This window comes from Grus americana, chromosome 1 (assembly GCF_028858705.1).
Source record: "Grus americana isolate bGruAme1 chromosome 1, bGruAme1.mat, whole genome shotgun sequence".
Lineage (NCBI taxonomy): Eukaryota > Metazoa > Chordata > Aves > Gruiformes > Gruidae > Grus > Grus americana.
Genome location: NC_072852.1, coordinates 189989724 through 190005136, shown reverse-complemented (window position 1 = coordinate 190005136; position 15413 = coordinate 189989724). Strand labels below are relative to the sequence as shown.

General features: G+C 40.3%; 1 protein-coding gene across 5 annotated transcripts in view; it reads left to right on the top strand.

Moving 5' to 3' along the window:
- The window catches only part of ATP7B (ATPase copper transporting beta), a 48948-nt gene extending 35813 nt beyond the window's left edge, over window positions 1-13135 (top strand). For 3 of the 5 annotated variants that reach the window (XM_054835493.1, XM_054835487.1, XM_054835504.1), the window contains exons 13-21: window positions 17-211; window positions 1866-2048; window positions 3593-3791; window positions 5136-5282; window positions 6605-6747; window positions 8312-8515; window positions 8624-8741; window positions 9499-9601; window positions 10997-13135. In XM_054835493.1, coding sequence (XP_054691468.1) covers window positions 17-211; window positions 1866-2048; window positions 3593-3791; window positions 5136-5282; window positions 6605-6747; window positions 8312-8515; window positions 8624-8741; window positions 9499-9601; window positions 10997-11261 — 1557 coding nt within the window. In that variant the 3' untranslated portion in view covers window positions 11262-13135. Of the gene's footprint in view, window positions 1-16; window positions 212-1865; window positions 2049-3592; window positions 3792-5135; window positions 5283-6604; window positions 6748-8311; window positions 8516-8623; window positions 8742-9498; window positions 9662-10996 lie in introns of all 5 variants that reach the window. The other 2 variants (XM_054835499.1, XM_054835512.1) reach the window with 2 other exon arrangements.
- Window positions 13136-15413: the final 2278 nt, after the last annotated feature.

Genomic DNA, 15413 nt, shown 5'->3' with positions numbered 1-15413 from the left:
TTCCCTCTTCTTGCAGAATCAGAACAAACATGTTTCAAAAGCTGAACTAATACTGAGGTTTGCATTTCAAACCTCAATCACCGTGCTGAGCATTGCATGCCCCTGTTCTTTAGGCTTGGCTACCCCCACAGCTGTGATGGTGGGCACAGGAGTTGCTGCACAGAATGGTATTCTCATCAAAGGCGGAAAACCCCTGGAAATGGCACACAAGGTTAATAGTTCATTCTGTACTTTTATAGCCTACCCAGCTGTTGCTATATGACATGTAATTTCCCAGGAAACCCTGCTGGTGCAGAGAAAGACTGCAGAATGTTGTTTGGTTTGGGGGTTTTTGTTTGGTTTTTTGTTGTTTTTTTTTCTATTGGCTGCTACTCTAATTAAGATAAAGAAGACAGATCTGACCTTCTTTCTTCAAAGCAGTCACAGCAAAGTGTTGAGAGCCAACATTTCCGGCAATCTTATGCCAGTGAGGCTTCTAATCTTCCGCATGACCCAAGAGGTTTCTGACTTTGCACTCTCTTTACCTCTTCTGCAAAAGAGCCCAATAATCCAGTGTTTCCCTGCTTTCCTCAGAGGACTGTTGTGAAATGCATATTGTTCATGATCAATAGTTTAAAATGTAGGATGGAAGACAAAACAGAACAATTTGAAGTTCTTTTAGTGTACAGAAGAATCTGGAAGGGAGGCAGAAAAAGCCCTTCAAAGACAGAAAACTGATGAAAAGAGGAGGAGGAGATTGAAGGAGGAGGTTTGCTATGTCCAGAACCACTGAAAAGAATATGAGCTTAAACCATGTGATGATAGACTGGATTAGACATAGGCAAAACATTTTAAGTGAAAAGAATGGTAAGAATAAGTTAATCGGACTGATAATTCTTGTTCTTACTGGACATTATAGTCCAAAAGGTTTTTCAAGGTGTCATGGTTTAGCCCCAGCCGGCAGCCAAGCTTCACGCAGCCACTCGCTCACCCCTTCCTCACCCGTGGGAGGGTGGGAGAATGGGAAGAAAAAAACGTAAAACTCATGGGTTGGCATAAGGACAGTTTACTGGGACAGCAAAGGGAGAGGAAAATAACAACAACGGTACTTATAATAGAATGTACAAAGCGGGTGATACACAATGCAATTTCCTCATCATCCCTCCTCCCCGGCCAGCTTTCCCCTCCCCCCCCCCCCCTTATATCTGGAGCATGAGGTCATGGTATGAAATATCCCTTTAGCTAGTTTGGGTCAGCTGCCCTAGCTGTGTCCCCTTCCAGCTGCTTGTGAAATTTAACTCTATCCCAGCTGAAAACCAGGAAAAAAACCCAACAAAAAAAAGACTGCTAATTAGTGTCAGGACTTTTTACGTTTTGAATCTAAGTAAGGCTAGGTTCAGGGCTTGGAGAATTAGGTGACCTGTTGGAATCTGCAAGGTTGGTGGGTTGGAATAGTTGGGCATGGAAATAGTACCTACTTTGTTGAGTTTTTTGGTTTGTGTGTTTCTCTGTGCCATGTTTATTTTCAGAATTAGAATTGACTTTAGCTTTGGGTTTCATTGTATGTGGGGCTGTGTTTTTTTGTTCATTCCTGATTCCTCAAGACCCATTGGGCTGGCTAACAAGTGATTGCTGAATTTGGCAAATAGCATGAGGTTGGGTTTGGTTACGTGGTTGTTTCTGGAACTTGTTGCAGCTTCTTGCACTCTTCTCACCTGCTCTTATCACCAAATAATGTCCTGAGTCCTCTTTCCTCAGTACTTTGTTCATTATATATATTGTTAATTATGTATATTGTTAATTATTTAGAACAGCATTCGTAAAAACCCTCCTTGCATGATATACCTTGTGGTAAAAGTGATTAAGGTGCCATTTATTTCTTGCAGATCAAGACTGTGATGTTTGATAAAACTGGGACCATCACCTGTGGAGTTCCTAAAGTCATGAGGGTGCTTTTGCTGGGAGACACAGCTGTGCTCTCTCTGAAGAAGGTGCTGGCAGTGGTTGGCACTGCAGAAGCCAGCAGTGAACATCCTTTAGGAGTGGCAGTCACTAAATATTGCAAAGAGGTACTTAGCCTTCCTATTTCATCTCAGGCCTGAAGGGATCTGTGCAAATGCAGCAATTTTGTATGAAATGAGTAAGTCCCAAGGGGACAGGCCTGCCTGAAAAGTAACAGACTGGAAAGCTGGCAGATTTTATGATTGTGGATCTTAGTCTGGACAATACCAGAAGGCATATTTTAAACTTTGCTTTTCTGGTAATGCTGTGGAGTTCTCAGACAAGATCTTACGAAGTTTTTCCTGAACCAGTGGGAAAATAAGGATTGTGGAATATGTGCAGGAGGAATACTTATACTTAAAATAGCATTGTGAAGCAAATGTATGTGGCGACATTTCATGTTACCTGACTGTAGTCACTTCTATTAGTCACTTGCTTATCTGAATAGATTAAACAAAAACCTTTAAAACCTGAATATTAAACCGTGATATTTGTGAATTTCACAAACAAATTAATAGATTACTCAAGTCTTTGCAAATTTTGCAAATCGTCAAAGGTCATTTATATATTGCATGTGTTCCTCAGATGTTTCAGGAAGAATGAAAGCATGAATAGTAACCAAAATAGGAACTCTTGTTTAAATAAATAATTTCTTTTTGTTAAGATAAGTCATTAATTGATTTATGGAAAAAAATAATTGGCAAGAATATATCAACCTTATTAATGATAGATCTTTCAGTGGTAAAATTTGGAAGTTAACATATAAACTTAGAAGGAAAAAGAGAGTATGGGTAATGATTCAGTTGCCTCTCTCATATTTTCCATTTTCCATTTTCAAATTTGTCTTAGTTCCCTGACACTTCTGTAGTCATCCCATGCACCAGTTGTTACTGTACCATGGCTTATATGAATTGCAATGCTATACTGTTTGCTAATATTCTTACCACCTGCCTTATCATCCCTGCGTTGTAAGAAGGTCACTGAAAGGTACATGTAATTCCAACTTCCAGAGACTTGTTCATAAATGCATATTTTCTCCATGCATTTTGTAACTCATAGGGTCCTGGTAATCCTTCTTCTCATCTTGAAGGTACTCACTGGCTTCTCTTTCTAACTCAACAGAACGACCCAATTTCCTTATCATCTGGCCAGATCAATCCAGGAATTAGATACAGTTTTTCACTGTACTTATATATAAAAGGCCTGATCCCCCACAGCCAGTTGTCTGTGAGGTTAATTAGAAGTTGCATCTTTTCAGAAGCTGTATGGCTTATCGTTACAATATTTCTCTTTAGTTACTAGTCTTGGCTGAGGTCGTGAACCATCAATGTAACTGCTTCATCCTTGAACTACCAGGAAAAGCTGTCCTTTATGGTTTGCTGCTGCTAGGGCTGAGACCTGGATGTGATCTGTATGGCTGCCCCTTTCTAGAAGTCTAAACCACAGCATGTCCAGAACATCCTTATTTTTAGTTCTGTGCTACTGATACTACATGCTGCTTTTTCGTCATTGTCAAGAGGAGGAATGAGGCCTCTTTTCAGCAGAAGTTATCTAATATTTGTATCCCACGTGGGCAGCAGAAGCTGATGATGAACTCTGGTTATGTCCACAGGAGCTTGGCACTCAGAGCCTGGGATACTGCACTGACTTCCAGGCAGTCCCAGGCTGTGGCATCAGCTGCAAAGTCAGAGGTGTTGAGGCTATCCCGGGCATGGCCGAGGAGGATCTCGATAACCTGGATGCTAACAGGAGCAGAGACAGCAGTGCTCCTCTGGGAGATAACGTGCTGATCACGCTCTCTGAATCACATGGTATGTCTGCCCCTGAACTGCCAGTCACAATGAGAGGGTTAATGAATCAACAGTACTGACTACTGTAAAACAATCCTATGGGACTAGGAACAACAGAAAGGTGGATTTATGGCAGAAGGAGGCAAAGAACATGAGGAACAAAAATGCGCCTTGATAAAAATTGAAGCTCGCTCTTTCCCCTACTCTTGATCTCTCTGCAATTCAGAAACCTAAATAAGCATTTAGATGCTACAGTGGTAAGTACTCAAAAAGTCCATGCTATACATAGGCAATAAGGCATACCCAGCAATGTCCCTTTTGGATAGGAGAGTGGTCCAGCGGAGAGCAGAGTTTGCCAATTAGCATTATCTTCTCATTTAGAGCAGTTATCTTTAACATATGTTATCTTACTGCTACTTATTATATCTTACCCTTTAGTTCCATATTAACTTGGGTCTTTTGTTTTCTATTCATATGTCTCTCAAGACACTTTAAAAAAAAAACCTATTCAGCAGATGCACAATTAAGCATGTTATATCTGCAAACCGAGTTTCAGTGCCTGATGATTTTGATTAGGCCAATACATTTGTTTTTGTTTCAGGCTCTGTGGAAGCCACTTTGCTCTTCTGTAGTGTAGGAGAGAAATAAAAAGTATTTAAAGCCTTCCTTAAGAAGCTCATCAGTTCTCTTCAGAAGACTGCAGCTCTCCTGACCTTTTTGAGAAAGCTATTAGAAGAATTAAATAAGAACTACAATCATCAGAACTGTGCCATTTGTGAATGGTGTTAATGTAATATTTTCTCACCTGCTTCATCCAGCTCTTGTAAAGTTGGATTGAATTCATAATGAGGTGCTCCACATACTGTTTCATTGTTTGTTAGAACAAAACTACTTTTTTCTTGCCAGAAATAGCCTTTATATTTGAAAGAAGTCATTAGTTGTGAGAACAAAGCAGCGTGGCATTTATGAAATGTGCATACTGCACTTATCCAGAAAAACAATGCCAACTAGCAAAGGCAAATACAGGCAAATACTTCCATTAAGTTCACAATGCAGTTCTATGTATAAACAGGCACGGATTGAGTCTTGAAGAAGAAAAGTTTTTATGAGGCTGTCTTTAGGTAGTGCCTATGCATTTGTGTTTGGCCATGACAGCAGCACTTCAAGAAGACTACTAATTCTGCTTGTGTCTTGGGTGTGACCATTGCCAGTCTGGAACACCCCCCCCCCCCAAAAAAAATTAGTAAAATCTCTTCAGAATATCTTTCTATAGCTAATGCAGCCTGACATTGTCATCCTAAAACATCTCTGGCTTGCGTTCACTATTTTTGAGTTGCTCATTTTTCTTTTTCTCTATGCACAAAGGTCCATCAGCTTCTCATACATACTCAGTGTTGATTGGAAATCGTGAGTGGATGCGACGCAATGGCTTGCATATTGCAAATGACGTAAATGATGCAATGACAGACCATGAAATGAAAGGACAGACTGCCATACTAGTGGCTATAGATGGTAACTGCTCTTCTTTGGAGTGACTTAATAAATATCAATTGATCCTGCCATCGAATGGATAAAAACAAACTCTGGAGCAATTCATCAGTGGTTTAGTGTCAAGAAACTACTAATCTTTCAGCGCAGAACTGCTTGTGAACTGCAAAGTATCAAGGTGTTCTTAAAAGAAGCTTTCGCCTCAGAACAGTGTTTATAAGATTTTGTTAGGTAGTTTTTAATTTAAGTATTAACTTCTGAACCTCCTGTTGTCTAGGACAGTTGTTCAGAAAAGCAGTGCCACTGCAGTGCCATGTCCCATCCTGACTTTACATCACTTAAGGATCACACGCCATCCTGTTGCATCACTGATTTCAAAACATCTCATGAATGAATATGATGATTCATTAGGTCATTAAGGTATAATAGATTAGACTAAATTAGTTTTGCCAGAGGGGTTTTGTTCTGTGCTATGCAGAAAGAGATCCCAGACAATACCTTAATATGAGAAACTACTATAATGGTGATAGATTGCCAGTGCATCTGTGATCTTGAAATGGGACCTCTGATTCAATTACTGAATAAATATTCTTGGTGGTCCTCTACAGCAATTCTGAGAGGCATTTACATGTCTCAGCCTGGACTACATCAGCAGTCCAGCAAAATCAAGTGATGTCAACATGGAAATAAGGGCTCCGATGTACAGCTGGTGTTCCTATCACTGATAATAATAGCAAATAATAGAGATGCAGGAGTGCAAAACCTACTTAAGCCCTTACTTTTGAAAGGTAACATGCAATGATAAACCAATGTGAGATTTTTGTAAGTCACATGAAGGAAACACGGACACATCTTTGAGTCAATGTGTTGGAAGGCAGGTATGCTTCTGTATGAAAGTAATTAATTATATTAGAGATCCAACCCAGAGAGATTAGGGGACATAAAACCAGATGCTCTATATGCTTCCTCCTGGAGGAGTGGCTTCAACATCTGACCAGGCCATAAATACCAAAACTTTCTCTGGCCCACTATCGTATTTGTCCATACCATAAAACCTAAAACTCAGGCATATTTAAAAGCTACCCTCATCTTCTCCCCTTCCTCCTGCTCCCTAAATATCAAAGGTGTTTGTTGTTCAATCTGAAATAGATAAATGAGAAAAGTGTGTGCGTTTAAGAAAGAGACCATAACTTAGAAAACTGTAGACAGTTAATCAGGCTTATGAGTGTCAATATTGCCCAGAATGTGTTATTTTACAACCCGCCATAATGGAGGGGATGACCTGTTCTCTTGTTGCCACTTTGCCTCCCACAGGGCTCTCTAACAGAGCATATTTCTTTGTTCAGGCGTGTTGTGTGGAATGATCGCAATAGCAGACACTGTCAAGCAGGAGGCAGCCCTTGCTGTGCACACACTGCAAAACATGGGAATAGATGTGGTGCTGATAACGGGGGACAACAGAAAAACTGCAAAAGCCATTGCCACTCAGGTATCTGCTTCTTTTCATTTAAAAAAAAATACATGATGAGGTTCTAAAACTGTTTACCCCAATGAATTTGGAGCAGGAACTCAAGAGTTTCACTGGATACATTCAATGAAGATTAACTTTTCTTGAATTGTTCTGAAAATCAGGTCGAGTATAATGGCATAGTAAAGGCCAGTGGCTGCATTAAGATCCCACTACAGACAAGCAGTCAGTTCTTCTCCAGAGGTACAGAGTTTCTTACAGTAATTAGCCCATTGCTGAACTGAAGCCTCCTGCTTCCCTTCACTGAAGGGCAGTTGTGTCCGGTTAGTGATGAAGGAAAGTTCCTTTAAGGTCCAGCCCTGTTCCCAATAGGGAAGTGGGGATTTGTCATTATCTTTAAGGGTAACATAACAATAAGAATTGTTGTTAAGAAGCACAGCAGTCTAAAAGAGGTTGAGTGTATATGGGATTTCCTTGATCTCAAACTATAAATGTTGCTCCAAAGGCAAAGCCAAATCCTTACTCTACCTGCTACATTTCCACCCTCTCCATCTTCATTTCCTTCTTTCCCTTTGCATCGGTCTACTTCTAATCTACCGTGTGCCACTTTGCTTTCCTCAGATATCCCACCACACAGCTAACTCAGCCAGCACTGTGGTATGTACAATCTCGGATGTTGTGAGGTCTGTTTTGTTTCTGAGTGTGATGCTTTAATCCTTCTTCTGTTTTGTTTCACGCTTTCACTTTTGTGTTCATTTGTGGTAAAGTGCTTTCCCACCCAACTTTCTTTGTTAAGAGAAATCGTCTTTCAGAAACAAGCTTGAATTTATGGTTCCAGGCATTCAGGTGAAGTTTTTAAACAAGCTTAGTCTGTGCCAACTTACATTTTCATTGAATTTTTGGCACTTCTTTCCCAATGCAAAAATGGTAAGGCAGTCCTAAAAACTTTTAAAAGTTACTTTTTGAAAGGTTACAAGAGAGCTTCTACCTTGTGTAGTGAAAAGCTGATCTGTGCCTGGTGAGGCAGCCAAACCAGGGCTCTTTAGTACACCCATCTGCTTGCGCTAAAGCCATTGGTAGTAACGCCATATTAGTTGAGATGTGGATGGGTTGAAGTGTTTAGCCAGCCATCTGCTTTATTTTATAGTCTTCCTGAGACTTGCACATACTTGCCATTTCTGTGTTTCCCCTAGTGTAACTGCCTGATTGTGCATGGTTCCTGTGTTTTATTTCACTGAAACATTTTTTGGTGCATCAAGCAGCATGATTAGCTGAAAACTGGCTCTTTTAACCATCAAACCTCTACTGCCAGGGCAGTAGAGCTTCAGAAGTCCTGTGATGCTAAGGGCAGGGCATTGTTTGCCAGCATCTCTGCAGTAAAGATGGAGGGGGCTGTAATCAGTCCCTGTCTTATGCCAAAGGCATGATGCTCTTCGGCTTTCGGTGTAGCTTGCAAGTGTTGCCTCTACCGCAATCAGTTTGGTTGATCTTCCCTTGTTTCCTCTTCCCCTAGAACAGCAAATGACTCTTCCTTTCAGCACGAAGCATATCACTAACTGGGGTGTGTTTCTTTCTTTGTACATAGGTTGGGATCAAAAAAGTCTTTGCTGAGGTTCTTCCTTCTCACAAGGTTGCAAAGGTCCAGGAACTCCAAAATGGGAGGAGGAAGGTTGCGATGGTTGGTGATGGAGTCAATGACTCCCCTGCACTAGCCAGGGCAGACGTTGGAATTGCAATTGGAACAGGCACTGATGTTGCCATCGAAGCAGCAGATGTTGTTCTTATCCGAGTGAGCACTACAGTTTTGACCCATCCTCTTTTATCACTGACACTCCTCTTCTTGCTTTGGTATTCTGAATTCTGCATGTGGAAAACTTTCAATGCTCTTGTCTTGCAGAATGACTTGCTGGATGTAGTTGCCAGTATTCACTTATCAAAGAGAACAGTTCGAAGAATACGAATAAATCTGATTCTTGCCTTAATTTATAATCTGCTTGGAATACCCATAGCAGCAGGTATGTGACTGACAGAGCTCAGCTTGTCAAAGACAGCAGCACAGTTGAGCTCTGTGGTGCTTCTCGCAGGGTTTCCTGCTCAAGAACCATAGAGAGGTTCCTAGAGTATTTAAAACTTGTCAGAAGGACAAAATAAATAAGTTCTCTTTTTTTTTCCATGTTCTAGAAAAAATCTTTGTTCCCCAAATTTTAAACTCTTAGGAATAAATTCTTATATGATAAAATGAAAACCATGCTCTTATTTCACATAGCAGTACTTGGGGATTAGTTTCTGTACATTCAAACCCAGCTCTAATCAGAGATACCATCACACTTCTGGGTGCTTCCTGTTTTAGTCACATTTTCTCTCCTACTACTTGCATTCTCTCTGCTTGTGTCAGACATCTTCTCATGCTCCAAACTTACTTCAAGCATTCCTCTTTTTCTTTCTGAGTAACTTCTCCCTCCTTTGTCTGGACTATTGCCTTGTCTTTGTGTTGCTTTTGCTTTGTTTCATATGTGCAGAATAGCTGGAAGGGAAAAATAGTCTTACCTTGTGGCTGCAGTCTTGTAGCTGAATTGGTGCAGAGGTCATCCCTTGCAACGGAAGGGACATATTTAAAAATAAGTGAGTAAATACATATTGATCTAGTTGTGTTTATGGAGGTCTCAGCAAGTCACGTTGTAAAACTACTGGTCTGTTCTGTGATATGCAGGGACAGAAATGTCTGTATGGGGACAGGCTGCTCTGGCTGATGTCCATATGTTTTTTTGCTAGGTGTTTTCATGCCTGTTGGCCTCGTGCTTCAGCCTTGGATGGGATCAGCTGCAATGGCAGCTTCTTCTGTGTCTGTTGTGCTGTCTTCCCTGCAGCTGAAATGGCAAGTTGTCTTATGCTAAGCAAATGGGGGACCATAGGCAGCACTGCTGCTGGGACTCAAGTGAGATGTGACTTTAAGCTTTGTATACCTGAAAGTACCTGACGTTCCTTTAGCTTGATGTTGTTCTGCCCAATCCTTGGCTCCAAAAGCTGTCACTATTATGAACATGCCTGGACTAAGACTGTACTGAGCCTTCTTTAACTAGCAGCTAAAAGTGTGACTGGATGCCACCTGGGCACCTGTGTTGGAGATCTAGTTCAATACCAAGTGAGGTAATGATCAGCACTGGTTTTGCTGTGAATATCAAGTGAACAAATAATTCAAAATACAGTTCTCCATAATGTGGCGGTAGACGGTTTTTAAAAGATTTGTACCTGGGGTTTTTTTGTCTATTTAATTTAGACAGAGAGAAACAGAGAAGCAGTGTAATTATTCTTTTGCACCTCGCTACAGATAAAGTATCCTGCTCTATTTTTTTGGAAGTGAACCAATTTCTGAACTATAACAAGATTTTTCAAATTCTATTAAGTCTTTTATGCTACATTTTTGGGTGCCCTTTTTGGGTGCAGTTAGAGTGGACCAGTTTTTAACAGCATTATGAGTAAACATCTTTCAAAAATAAAACTTTTTACGGTGTCTGAAATTAGTCCAAACTTTCAAATATTTCTACTGTAGCTAGGATCTTCTGTAGTGTGTAGCATAGCATAGCATAGCATAGCCTATCTGTTTCTGCATCATGATTCTGATCCTGAAAACGCTCGGTGAAACCACAATCTAGAATAAAAACTACATACGTGCTTATGTCTGTTTGCAGAATTAGCCCTACCACTACAGGATTTTCATCCTAAAAACTTTCTGTGTGTAGTTATCCAAAGGATAAGAAATTTCTATAAAGGGATTCCTTTATTCTCCAATTCCATTGATCTTGTGCTGATTACATTAAGTATTGGACACCATTGTGGTTAGATATTGAGAAGCCCCCAAAACATAATTGGCTTCAGACTTACGGAAGCTGTATTACAGTATACTCTGTAAAACAATTCTCTTTCTTGAAACATCACATCAGCCGAACAGAACTTCAGATTCCAAAGACAATAATACATGTACGTGAAGAAGACCATGCATATTTGCCATTCCCCTGCAATTGTCTACTATGAACCCTTTCATAATTCGGCAAACTCATAATTTTTCTTAAAGAATCTCACTTTGAGAGTCCCTCTCTTTTACTATTGAAATGTTTTAATGCCGTGTGACCAGTACTCTTAGCCGTTAACATTCCATCTGAAGTGCAGGTTACATTTAGATTATCAGAAGTTTCTGATTTGTTCTCATGCCGAAGTCACTTCTACACATTGACCTCTTAGTGCTAAACATCTTTTCTCTTTCTCTTCTTAGTTATAAGAAGCCAGACACAGAAAGTTATGAAGCACAAGCTCAAGGCCGGATGAAACCACTTACTCCTTCCCAAATCAGTGTTCATATTGGAATGGATGACAGGAGGAGGGATTCATCCAGACCAGCTCCTTGGGATCAGATTAGCCAAGTGTCTCTCTCTTCCTTGACTTCAGACAAGCTGCCGAGACGTAATGGTTTTGTTGAGGAGGAAGGGGACAAGTGGTCATTGCTCATGAATGGAGGAGATGAAGAACAGTACATCTGAAGCACTTTCTTAGTACAGCAGGAAACGTTCCTCCTCATCAGTGACAGGAGGGACCGACATGTCATCAAGAGCTTCAACGTTGTAAGTGAAGTCATTCCTTCAGCTCACAAAACAACTGCAACTCAGCTCGATGTTGGGTTCTATGGATTGTGGATTTTTTCAGGTCACCAGTTATTTCTAGTCACAGAAAGAATCTGTGGCTCTATAATGAACTGGCTCCTTTGCACACAGCAACTAGTGAAATGATGTAAAATTGTAATTTTCAGAGTCTAAAAGAGTTTCTCTCTTCTAGACTGTTTGCTGGGCACCAAATTTCATACTTTTCACTCTTTCTAACTTTATTCTTTCAAGAGCACATGAAGCAAAAGTATTTTCAGAGCTTCCAAATATTAATTTCTATGTCCAAGTGAAAATAGCCATGGCATAAGGAACTCTGTGGTCGGAAGTTGTATTTTTACGCAGAATCCTAACTAGTCACGTCACTGTGAGAGCACTTTGTATTTAGGATGCATGTGCGTCTCCCTGGACCAAAAATGCTTCAGTGATTCATGGACTATAACTCTCTAAAAGGTCTCTTTCAAAGATTTTCACTTGCCTTCCGGTATCACATCCTTTTGATGCGCATTTCCATTGCTGAACTTGTTCTGTCATTCCCATTGCTCTCCTAGATTTTCTCTTTTGCTCCATATGAGCTCTTTTTTCCCCTTTCTTTGCACAAGGTATCTTCTATGAGTTATTATTATGTTTACAGATATTCCTGTTTGGGACAAACTCCTTTAAGTCACCAGGAACTTTTCCGTTCCTGTGGAAGTCCACAAAGGCAGAGCAATTCCTGGTCCAAGTTAGCATATCATTTTCCTGTGGATACCTTGCAGGACCCATGAAGCTCCTGACAATTGGGCAGCTGTCCGTCTCTTCCCTCTGACAGAATGAAGAATTTATGCCAGTGGGAGCGAACGTGGTATTTACTATGGTGTGACTGAGAGCAGAACTAGCACGGGTGTGACTCCAGCATGGCTGAATGGAGTGAGTTTATTGCATGTTAATCCCAGCTTGCTGGTTGCTTAAAATGGAGCCAAAAGTTTAAATGGTAAAGGTGGAAAATGGCCTTAAAATGTGGGGCGTCTATTTGCTATCATATAAATAACCTTTTCTGATTACAGAAGGACTTGAACTAAGATTATCTGTAATAGCTTAAATTTGAATGTAAATGTATATTCATGTTTTGAATTGGTTTTCATTTCCCTCTTTGCTCTAGTTTCATGAGAAATCAAGGTGCTGAACAACCCTTTTTTCACTTTAATATCTTTACCAAAGCTTGCAGTATCTTTATCACTGTGAAGTCAAATTCATCCCTTAACACTTTTTAGTCAGGACAGTAGGAATAGATGGCTTTGGTGCACTGAATCCGGTCCTGGGGTGCTGCGTTGCTCAACTGTGGGACTCTGAAGCAAGCAGACCGTAGTTTCATAAGTCTACTCTAAAAAGTGAAAGAACAGGAATTACTGTGCTAAGCAATGTGAAAAACCACTTAATTTCACTGACTTAAATACAGAACTGTTTTCAACACAGGTTAAAATCCTGCTCCTCCTAATGTAAAAATGAAAAACAAGTCAGAGAGGAAAAGAACTGTGCTTAAAGTATTGAGCATGTCTTCCTATTCTCTCTTCCTCTTAATATTATATTTGAGCTTTCCTTAGCAAACATCAACAGCACTGTCTTAAATACAATTACAAATCAGTTTTAAAATGTTTTTACACGTGTAGAGATTGCTTTCACAGCACACACGCTTTTCAAACACACTGTAGGTTCCTATACATGTCCCTGTGGGGAAGATGGTTTTCTGTTTCACTGTTTTATGTTTTCTTACCAGTGCTTACAGTAAAAATGTTGTGTTTTTTAAAAAACAAATAACTTTGTGTTGTTGGGTTTTTTTTTTTTGAGAAGTGAAAAAAAGCATAAGCAGTGACTGTTGGATTTCAGGGTACATATGCACAAGAGAGATTTTGTGACTGCTTTGTGATCTGTTTCAGGTGGGGAAAAAAGAGACAGTTTTCTGTTGTATGTTGAGGCAGGTAAGGTTGCAAGCATGTTGAAGGGTGGACTTAGGACTTGAAATCATCTTGAGAAATTGGACAGAACTGACAAACTTTGCAAACAGGAATTAAAGGTCAGCTTGGCAGAAAAAGGTCAGGTAGTTGGCTGACATTCGTATTGTGACCCCTTCTAACAACATAGTGATGCTGCAAAATGAACTGAAACATTAAGGTGTATAAAGACTATATGATCCATACGACAGAAAATGCCTCTTTCTGTTCAGCTCTGGAGAGGCATCAGCTGAAGTATCAGGTCTAGTTTTTTATGCCATACTTGTTTGGAAAATTTGGAGACAGTTTAGAGAAGAGCAATGAGATTTAACAGAATCTAGAAAGCATGAGAACCTAAGTACACGAGAATGAGAAATATAACAAGACCGAAGGAGTTTGAGTAGGTTTGCCTACAGAATACTCTAAGGAAATACAAGTCTCCAAACACAAAGAGAACATTTTATTCCTCTCATCTTTTCAGCATCTTTTATGTTCATGGTGGCTGGAACAAGAAATAATAGGCTTACTGAATCAAAGAAGATTTAGATTAGTCACTAGGGAGGAACCGTGTAACAGGAAAGATTATGGAGTACTGGAAGAGATCGCCAAGGGGGGCTCTTTGGATGTGCAGGGCAATTAGGCATATATCTGATGAAAATGCCTTAGCCAGATGTGAATACTGCCTTGGGGCAGACGACTGCCCTGGACAATCTCCTGACCTTCTCTCTAGCTGGCCTTTCTCTTATTTCTGTGAACGTAATATGAACTGGAAAATTATTGGAGTAGAGGACTGATCACACTATCCTGCTCTCAAGAGATGTCAAAGGACTGGAAGAAAGATAGGCTTTGACTTTATTTAATAACTTCAAATGAACTGGAAAATATGTTAAGGTTTCCTAACTATATTCGATTAATGTCTTAGACTGTAAACTGCTCTGAAACATGCATAAATGCCTATAAGGAAGTTAGAATAGCTACACATAGTCAAGAAAAAGAAATACAAGTGCTAGGCTGGACGCTTGTGATCATGTGCTCTTGTTAAACCTGAGTTGGCTCACTGGTGGGGTGTATGAGATGGAGGACAGCACCTGCATTTCTGCATAACATAATTACGAGCTTTCCTTGCCTTCACCGAGCTTTCCTTGCCTTCAATGGGACCATCTGCCTGCAGAGCCGCTGGCAGAGCGAGGTGCTGGCTTGTGACTGGTGCTCCTCTGTGCTATGAGCCCAGTCTATATTTTACTACGCTGGAGGAAGGTGCTCAAGAGGATGGGCTCTTGAGGTAATCCTTAAACTCAGTGCCCCAGCTGCTCACCATGCTTCTCTTCTTTCTGAGGACTGAGTATTTTGATGGATTAGACACTGTGGAGGAGCTTTTCAAATCCCTGTTTTGGTTTTAGGTGTGCGTTCTGCACGTTCTCCTGGCATGACTCAGTTACTGTCAATCTGACCCTAAATGTTGATATATCTGATAATTTATAGGGGATATCTAGTTACTTTACCCTGGGAAAATTCGTGAGTCTTTTCCTGTAACTTTTTTTTTCGTCTGTGAACACAGAAGACATCTAATGAATCAGATCTTTGACTTTCATGTTATTTTTAGTGCAATAGCTCAGGAGCAGTGTTTCCCATGAAGTTTTTCAACTATTTTCCTTCTCATGCTATAGTTTGACCATAAAGTATTTCAGTGCCCTAAGTTCACAGGAAAGAAATTATTCCATTTTATTTCCTCCTTCCTTCCCCCTTTGTCAAGCAAATGATTTGTCTGATTTCTATCCAAGTTGATTACAACCTTTCTCTGACTAAATACTCTTCCAAGGATCATATTTTCTCTAAATGCACTTGTGTGTGAAGAAAACAAGTGAGTAGGTGGTGAAATTATACAATGGTGTACAGGGATGGGAAATCAGATAACACTGAAATGTCGGATTTAATTTCCTCTACTAAGACTCCAACAGCGAGCGTGTTGGTTTTCAGTGGGAAATCATTTGAGAGTCACAACCAAAGAAGAAGTGGCAAAGGGCAAAGCATCCTGCTCACATGTGAGCCTCAGACAGGCACAAAC